General features: G+C 44.1%; 1 protein-coding gene across 3 annotated transcripts in view; it reads right to left on the bottom strand.

Annotated features, from left to right (window-relative positions):
* Positions 1-4,316: 4,316 nt before the first annotated feature.
* Positions 4,317-9,542, bottom strand: part of EHF (ETS homologous factor) — a 37,663-nt gene continuing 32,437 nt past the window's right edge. For 2 of the 3 annotated variants that reach the window (XM_037128288.2, XM_037128290.2), the window contains exons 7-9: positions 6,726-6,788; positions 5,309-5,504; positions 4,317-5,214 (exon numbers count right to left, since the gene is read on the bottom strand). In XM_037128288.2, the coding sequence (XP_036984183.2) occupies positions 5,115-5,214; positions 5,309-5,504; positions 6,726-6,788 (359 nt within the window). In that variant the 3' untranslated portion in view covers positions 4,317-5,114. The remainder of the gene's footprint in view (positions 5,215-5,308; positions 5,505-6,725; positions 6,789-9,542) is intronic. The other variant, XM_037128291.2, reaches the window with a different exon arrangement.

Raw genomic sequence — 9,542 nt, 5'->3', positions numbered from 1 at the left:
AATCTCTTCTACCCCACTTTGTTCATCCTTGGCTGAGAATGTACACAGCATTCAATATGTTCTTTCAATTCATTCTCAACACAACAGCCAGAGGGATTCTTTTAAACCAGAAGTTGGAGCTTCTCACTCTTCTGTGGCCAACCCTCCATGCTGCCCATCTCAATCAAAAGAAAAACTAGAGCCACCATTAATGGCCTCCAAGTTCTATGAGATTTGGCCTGCTGGAGCCTCTTCTGCATGATTTCCTATGGTTGCTTCATCTACTATGGCCCGCAGATTTTCTTGCTGTTTCTTGGACATGTTAGAAATACACTCACTTCATCTTTGCACTTGCTGGTACCTCCAATGGGGAATCATTCCCCTAATTACATGTATGACTCCTTCTTTTACATCCTTCAGATCTTTACTGGAATGTTTCCTTCTTCCCCCTCCCTAAAGTTGCAGTCTATCCCTACACACACCTCTTCCATGCTTTTCATTTCTCGACTACATGTCTGACATGCTTGCTCTGTCATGTTTATTTGTTACTGTTCTGTTTCTTGTCTGTTTCTATTCAATAGAACATAAACTTCATGAGAGCAGAGTTTTTGTCTCTCGTTCTCTGCTGTAACTCAGTGCCTAGGACAGTGCCTGGCACAGAATAGATGCTCAGTGAATGCACATTGAGTGACTAAATGCAGGAACTGCATGTGTTTTGGTGCTATAGACTAAGTGCATTGCCTCTCAGCCCTGTAGTGGATGGCTTGTTGAAACACACAACACACATTTACAAGACAGTCTGTGGTTTTTATTAGTGTTTTCTGGGGCCCATCAAACAAAAAATATATATATATTTTTTTAAATCTTATTCTTTTATAAAAGCAGAATACTCAATTTGAACTTAACATAGTTTAAAGGGCATGATTTTTAATTTTTTAAAATTAGCAGCAGTAAGGTCATTTCCAAAAAAATTGTCTACTCAGAAACCAGATGGGAATAAAAGCAAGAATTATGAAGATTGCTATGAAAATATTCGTCTCGATGTAGCTAAACTTGTGAAGGCATGTATGTGTTGGTGGTTCATAAGGCCTACTTTCAAAGGGTCTTTATTGAATGCTCTATCTCTTGTTGCTGAAATGAAATCCTGAGAACCAACACTGAGGTCGCCTTGGCTCTGACACCGTGCCTGTCATGCTGTCCTGTCTTTAATACCACCAGTGTGCACCCATTAGGTTCACATGGAGTATCTGTTACACCCCATGGAATCAGAGAAGCTCTTCAGAAATGGTTCCCTACAGCACACATAGTGGGTGCTCAACAAATGTTTCTTTTTCAACTACAGAAGAATAATATTCTTTCCCTCTTACTATTATACCTTTCCCTGTATACCTGAAAACGACACTTGGAAAACTGAAATCTACTGTGCATGGCTCACCTTATGAAAAGATCCCTCCGTATTTTTCAAAAAGAAAAATATATATATATATATATGTATACATGTATAAACCAACCCCCAATACTAAAATTTAGAACTGCTTTACATTTAAATAACAATTTACATCACATAAACACATTCATAATCTTCATTGGTTAAAACATGTCAAAGGTTCATTCCTGGTTTGTTATCCCAGATAAATCTCACAGTTCCTAACAAGGCAACAGAATTCTCATCCAACACACGACTTGTGGAAGCAAGCAGCCCATTTTGGTTTCATTTCAGCACAAGTAGGAAGGCAAAGTAAGGAATCTCACAATAAAGTGTTCATCTGACAGATAACACGTCTTTGAAGTGACAGCCATTGTGCTTTTGTTCCCGTGAAGAAGTGATCCGCATCCCAATTCTGGGTATGACCTCCGAATCCGAAGGGTCCTCCAGAAGACATTCATTTATTAACTCGCCAAATATTTATTGAGCAGCTATCTCATGCTTGGTGCAGAGAAAACATGTTGATAAAATATAGTGCCTACCCATAAAGAGCTTACAGTCTAGAAAGGCAAAAACTTGGAGAAAGGACAAGGTTGTCTAAAGAAAAACTCCTAATCTAGGTCTGCCTGGCTCAAAGGCAAGTTCAAGAAGCTGTAGGTATGGCCCCAGGAGTCAGGGCCTTGCTAAAGTCTTATCAAGTAAAACACCTAGGCCCCTCGGATGACCTGAGTCTGGTAAAATCTTAGCAAAACATTTCCTGCCTCTGGTTCCTACGAAAACTACAAGTAAGAGCCCAAGCCCTTAGCTCAAGGAAGGTTCAAGGAGACCATATGCAGTGACGCTGTGCGCATTCAGCCAGACCAGCTTCCCAGGGAGAAGCCATGTGTCCCCCAAAGGAGGCGCTGCTTCACCTGATGCCAGCTTACCTCTGGGATTTCACTCTTCCAGCACTGCGGTGAGAAGTCCTCTGTTCACACCCCAGGTGGGCATGGCTTGATTACCTTGAGTTTTCCAAGTCACGAACTGCACATGGAAAATGCATCCAACTCAAGCCAAGACAATAGAGATATATGCTGAGAACTTAATACTCCGGCCTATTTGAGTAGGAACTGGGTGCCAAGAAACTGTCACTTTCAAGAAATAACACAGTCTGCTAATACCATTAGAACTGTTTTAGTTGGTCCTCCCCAGGCTCACTTACCACCTAGCAAAGATTGCTCTTCTCTGGAGAGGGTGCCGAAAGGGCCGGTTTGGGGGAATGTGAGAAACTTACAGGTTTGGGGAAGTGTAAACTCAGAGAAAATGTAGCCATCTTAAGATGAAGAACAAGCAAAGCCAAGGAAGGAATAGCAAAGAGAATTAGCAGCTGCCCCTACTATCTTCACACAATTCAGACATACACAGGCACCCAAATATCCAGGCATTTACATCAATTAAAATATCTAGACATAGAATTTGTTCTGTGTGAAGTATAGTTAAATGCTGGGGAGGCCTCACCGTTCTTAGCCTGGCTTGGGAAACAAGGTGTGTCTTTTACACATGAATGTCTCAGATCTGGGCTGCAAACTGTTATATCTCTCAGTTCCCTCAGTAACTGTTACTTAACAACACTAAGTAACGCCTTTGTGGAGGGGACCAAGCCAGGCAGAACTAAAAATGGACTTGATTGTACCTTCAGAAGGTCATTCATCTCAGTACCCTGGTGTGCCAAGGTCACCATCCAGCATGGTGGCCATTATAACTAGGACACAGTGTTAATTCTCACTTCCAGCCTTCTGACTACATCACAAACACTTTACAATCTTGGACTAAGATTGCTCGCCTCCGCTGGGTAAGACACTGTGGCAGGTGATCCATTGATTGCTGAAGGCCCCTCCCTCGCATTGGTACGTGTCTTCAGCCCCACAGTATTATTGCTCAAGAGAGGCAGGAGGAAAAAGAAAGCCACCAAAGACACGTAGAGCCAAAAAGAAAAGTTGCAAACGGGATTTGGATGTTCAAATCCATTCACAAAGCACCTACAGGCTCAAAATCCTTCCAGATTGTGGGACCCAGTGGTAAGTCTCCAGGTACCCAAACAACCCCAACATTGAAGAAGTCTCCAGTTCCTTACTGACTGTAGATCCTAGCTTTTTTCTGTTTTTTTCTCTTACATGTTTCCTTTCTTTTCTGTCTTTTTTTTTTCAACATTCCTCTAATTGCAAGTCTAAATAATACACATTCACTTTGAAAAGGATTCTTATGAGACAGGAAAAAGATGATCGAAAAGAGGAAAGACTATAAAAATTAACACCTGCAAAGATGATTTTCCCAGGAACTCTCTCTCTTTCTCACACACATACACACACACACACACAAATACATGCACACCCATTTTTCTCTTAGCATTTCTAAAATAAAATTTTTACTCCGCCTTGTAATTCTAGTGAAAACGTCTTCCTTTAGTTCTGGCTGCACTACCTTGTTCAATGTATCTGACGTTAGCTCTCATCTGGAGTCCTGAAAAGAAGTCCCTCTAAATATGTAAACCCATTGTCCCTAATAATTTAAGAATTAAAAATAGGCTGACTTTGAAGTCTTGCTTTTGCTTGTTCCTCGGAACTAAAAGATCTTCCATACCTCACTGTTCTGAGAGTAAATCACCAACTCCATCCTGACTGGCCAAATCATTGCCTTAATCGAAGGCAATTTACTTCCTCTCCAAGGCACATTTGCATATGTCTGAAGACATTTTTGGTGGCCACGACTCCTATGACTTCTAGTGAAGAAAGGTCACAGACACTGCTAAACATCGTACAATGCACAGGACAGCCAAATAATGTACAACAAAGAATTGTTCAACCACAAGTGTCAATTGTGCCAACTGAGAAAACAGAGATGATAGGAATACAAGAGCAAACTCATCGCCACCTCCTTTTTCCCATTTATTTTTAGGCAATTGTCATAAAGTAACCAAGACTGGCCCCTTTCTTAAATAACTAGAAGTTAGCAGAGGTGGTAACTGAAGTTGTTCACCAATCATCCAAGAGGAAGGAGGGAAGAGAGCCTTGGCATCAGGGAAATCATTCCTGAACGAGTAGAAAGCCCCCACCATTATTCTTCTCGCTGATTTGAACATTGCAAGTCATGTGATTATGCACTGATTACAGTCCACCTGGATTTGGGGAGTCCTCATTCTCCACTCGGTGGCTCCTAAGGGGCAGGTTAAACTTCCCAGCATCCTCTGGTTCGTCTTGTCCATCCGAGACCCTGGAGTTCATCCTACCAACTGTGCCCGCCTCTCTTGATGAGGCCGTGTGGATGCTTATGTGCGAGCGAAGGACACGTTATCTTTTCCTAAATCCTTTGCATATAAAATATTTAATGCCCTCTGACGTTTTTTTCTTTTCTCTTAGCAAGAAGCACAGGCCACAAACCCCATTCTTCTTGCAGTGGAAAGAACTTCACAATAAAGGCAAAAACAAATCACAAAACCACATGCAGCGTCATAGTTCACAGAAAACTGTGTACGTTTGTTCCCCACATAGGATATACTTCAAAGTAACAAAATAATTGTATCGACTGTAGTGTTCCTTCTCCCGTTAGAAGTGGACTTTCCTTTCTCCCCTTCCTGGCACATAAATATCAGAGAAAACCGTCTTTGAAATATTTACGTCCAGGAGCTAGGCTCGTTAGGTGAAGGGGGCTGGTTCGGTTCGGGTTCCAGGTGTCAGTTTTCATTTTCTCTCCATCCGCGTGCGTTCTTCCCAAACTTATATACCAGTCTGCGCCCGTCCACACGTTCCAGAATCTCCCTTTTGTAGTAGTACCTGTAACAAAGGACACCGTGTCAGGCCGCTGGTCGGACTAGGCCTCCCGCAAACTAATGCTCGTGCAGCCTTAGCATGTTCCAAGACTCCTCACCTCATGGCTCGGCTGAGCTTTTCGTAGGTCATGCTGCTGTTGTTTTTCTTTTTTCCCCACAGCTGAGCCACAGCTTCCGATTTCAAGAACCTGAAGATGCCCTCTGACCTGTCCTCCCACTTGATTAACCCTGGATTCCTGTCTGGGTTCAGGAGGATGTCGCGGATGAATTCCCACAAGTGAGTCCCGCGCGGGTCTGAGAAGCAGAAAAAGGCGTTGAGTGAAGTCGCAGCCGACTAGGCTCCGAGCAAGTGCGGTGCTGGGACGTCTTCCATCAAATGGCAGAGACTCAGTTCTCCGCACCACCCACCAGCGGAGCCCAATCACAGCATTCCCAAATAGTGCACATTTTTAAAAAGGCATTTGAGAATGAACTAGCACATTTTCTTTTTAGTCCAAGTCAGGAAACTGGGACACAGAGAATGTCAACGACTTGACCAAGTTACCTAGTTAACTAGCGAAAAAGCCAAGAGGAAAGGAAAGGTCCTAGGTGTCCTGTACTTGGAGTGCCTTCTAAGTATTGTTGACACATCGTCCAGGATTCATTTCAACTTGCGACTTCCCCACAAGGCAACTTTTCACCGCTTTCCCTTAGTAAGTACTTCCACCAACTAAATCACTCCCACCCAGCAACTGTGCTTCTGCCACCGCACCTCACATCAGTTGGGTTCTAGAGTTTTAAGTCCTAGGATAGATTGGGGCACGGTCTTGCTGGGGTTGAGGGGGCCAATTTGGAAATGAAGAGGTAGCTGTAATGAGATTAGCCGTCCAAATCGGTCTCACCCCCACTAGACTTGTGACTCACAGACTCACGCTGGCCCCCCAGGTTTTGAGGGGCTCTGTTCACTCTGTTCTGTGTCCACTCTGTGAGAAGGATATCCAGTCCCTGCAGACTTGTCTCGGACATTTCTTACTTTCATACTTTAAAACTTTCATAAGGTTTTACTACGGGGGGAAATACAACTCCCAAGGAGCACTGTTGACTCTTAAGAATTAACAGTCATTTCTCGGAACAATAATTCCCCAGAAGTAGGAAGCCAACATTCAGCGAAAGAACAGTAATACAGCTCAGCAGTCTCCTCCTATCTTTCTCCTTGTCCCACCCTCTTTTCTGGAGAAAGGTAACTGCTAACCCCGTGACTACAAGAGGTTCTTATTCACTGGGCATCTCAGTTTTAGAACAAATAGACAGAATGAGGGGGAGATATTCTTTGGGGTTCTGCTTTGAGAAATAACCACAGAGGGGTTCCTCTGCCTGCAAGCATGGCCTCTTTTTTCTCTCCACCCCCCACCCCAGTCTGAGGTGAAGAAATGGTGGCAGCAGGCAGAGGTGATATCTGTCTAAAAACTAGTAACCTCTGGTGACACCCAGCTGGAAGGGATGGGCTACATGCCCTTTGAAAGCCAGCCAACTTACTGTGCTTTTTGGTGTGGGACTTGGCAGGGTGGTCTTGTTCCTTCTTTGTGTCAGGTGACTCTGCTAAAGAGAAAAATGAGAGCTGTTTAATTTACCTATTTCCTTCCATTATCGTTTTCATTCTTCATACACTCTTTTAACAAATATTTATTGAGCACCTATTACAGGATTGGCACATTTCTGGTATGTAATTACCAATACATAACAGACAGTGCTATGGAGAAAAATATTGCAGGGTAAGAAGTATGGAGATGGGACTAATTTGCAATGTAATATAAGGTGCTAGCTACAGAGGATCTCTCTGATAAGGAGACCAGAAGGGTGTGAGGGAGATAGCCATGCAGCAAGCTTGTGCAAGAGTGTCCCAAGAATGAGAATAGTAAATGCAAAGGCCCTGAGGTCAGTGTGTGTTTGGTATGTCCACAGAGCAGAAGCCAGTGTGCCTGTGAGCAGGGGGAGAGGGTTGGAGCCGAGGTTCAGGCCACTGAGGCTTTGTAGGATTTTAGAATTTTAGCTTTTATTCTAAGAGACTTGGAAAGCCATTCAAGGATTTAGGTCATTGAAAGGGTTTATTTTTCATAATACAAAAAATGTAAACATTATAACAAAGAAAGATGGCTTTTAAGCCAAAGGAGTGCCTTTTTCTGGCATGCAAAGTTACATTTTAATCAGCCTGACAAAGAGTCCATTGACTGGCCTGTGCTCAGTACAGAGGGCCACAGGGACTATGGAAACACAGATTAGTTTAACAAATGACTCGTTATGGTTACCCCTGTGACTGTCACCAAAGAGGAGATGACAGAGGCGGATCTGTGAACTCAAACTTCTTGAAAAGGAAACTAAACAACCTAGCAGTGTGTGTGTGTGTGTGTGTGTGTGTGTGTGTGCATGTCTGTTAGCAGGCACGTCAGGCATCGGGAGGACCAAGGCAGATCCAAACAACAACAATGAAAAGTTGCACAGTCAAAAATCTACCAGTTTTAATGCAGAGCAGTTCCTACACCCAAGCCCGTTCTGTTAAGAAACTGGACCAGTAAAATGCATCTCTTCTGCCGTGTCGCTTTATGTCCTCCTATGCTAGGCTTCACTAATCCAGGTGTGGCCTTCGAGGGCATTTCAGATTGGCTGAAAATATATGCAAAGGGAGAAGCTCCATAGCATTCATTCAATTGCCAAGAGTGGTCCATTACTCTAAAAAGTTTGAATAAGCCATTAGCTCCTAATTTACATGGATAAGAAGAACAGGTCCTGTTTATGGAGCACTATGTACTTGGCATAGGCCTGGGCACTTTACATGAATCTCTTTATTTAATTCACACCATAACCCTATGAGGTAAGTACTGTTACGATCCAAAGTTTAAAGCCCTGGAGGAGCCGAGACACAGAGAGGTTGAATGACTTGTCTAAAGTCACACAGCCTGAGAGTAGAGCTAAGATGTGACCACAGTCGGTTTGAAGTGGAAGGCTTTACTCATAACCATTGTTCTATGCCATTCCTTAAGCTGGTGGCACATAACAAATTTTATGAAGGCCTCCCCTGCCCAGAATCAGTTCCAGCTCCGTGATGCTCTGGTTGGTGGGGCAAAGTAATTGCAATGTGGTGATTCTGTATTTCCCAGTGTTTGTGGGCACATATGCCTGTCAGACCACCGGCTCGTCACGACTCAGCGTCCCCGCAGTTTCTATGAAGGCTGCAGCCAGATGTGGAAGAGGGGTTTAATAAGATCTGGCTCAGAAAAAAATAATTCTTATTCTGGTTAAGGATTTTTCCACTGGCTTTGTCAGCAAGAGACCTGCACCTGACTTGGATTTCTCTGAAATCTAGAAGGACAAATTCACAAGAAATGTAAGGAGACTTCACTCTCCCTCCCTGTAGGTTTCAGGGTTAGGTTGCAACATCCTATCAGGATGTGACAATATTGCGACAGGCTTGGCACTGTCCCCGGTTTCCAAGTGATACATCACTCTGACAGGGCCACGTTGTTCTTCAGACAAAGGGTGGCATTTACCCAGCAGGCCACAAGCAAAGCTCATCTTCAAATGGCAGCCAGGAGAGATGCAGGGCCATTATTTCAAAGCCGGGGTTGAATTCAGAAAAAACAACAACAACAAAAAACCCCAGCATCTCCCAGTTTATTGGCCTCGATCACTGTGTATGGTGGGATCCAAGCTGATGTTGAATCAATTACTTTGGGATTAAGGTAACTTTGTGAATAAGACAGAGACCTTAGACCCTCCCCCCAGAAAAAGGCACACATAGTACACTCGTGAACATCTGCACACAATTTCAGGGGGGTTGGTGGCTCACTCAGGAGTCCATGGGCACCAGATTAAAAAGTCCCAGATAGGCCTTGAGAGAATTTTCTCTTTGAGTTGTCAGCCATTCACCTAGGCTACACCTTCATCCCATTTGGAAAGACCAAATACAAAAAAAAATCCCCAAATACAAATGTTCCCGTCGTCATGTGAAGGAACATGCAGCCGAAGGCGAAGGGCAACTCTCATTTCCTCCAGCCTCCTTGTCCCGTGCCCGGGGTGTGCGGGCAAGCTGTGGCATCGCTGACCTGCCTGAGCACTAAGATGTTCTCAAACCCCCCCTTCCTAGGATGGCCTCCCCCACGATGTCTTCACCCTCACCCCCAAATAAAAAACTCAAAGCCTTTGAAGGCAGCCCTGTGGTTAAATGATTCACGCTTATAAAAGAATGGCTCGCTCTGGGGAAGTGGTCTGGCTTGGCTTCCTCCCGCTGGGCTCCCAGGCACCTCAGGCCGAGGTCCGGGCAGGGCAGGGGCCGCATGAACCCACAGGTCCGTGATG

This window comes from Artibeus jamaicensis, unplaced genomic scaffold (genome assembly GCF_021234435.1).
Source record: "Artibeus jamaicensis isolate MK-2021 breed Jamaican fruit bat unplaced genomic scaffold, CSHL_Jam_final contig_797, whole genome shotgun sequence".
In the NCBI taxonomy this organism is placed as follows: Eukaryota; Metazoa; Chordata; class Mammalia; order Chiroptera; family Phyllostomidae; genus Artibeus; species Artibeus jamaicensis.
The sequence above is the reverse complement of the archived record's forward strand: the minus strand, read 5'-3'. Positions and strand labels throughout refer to the sequence as shown.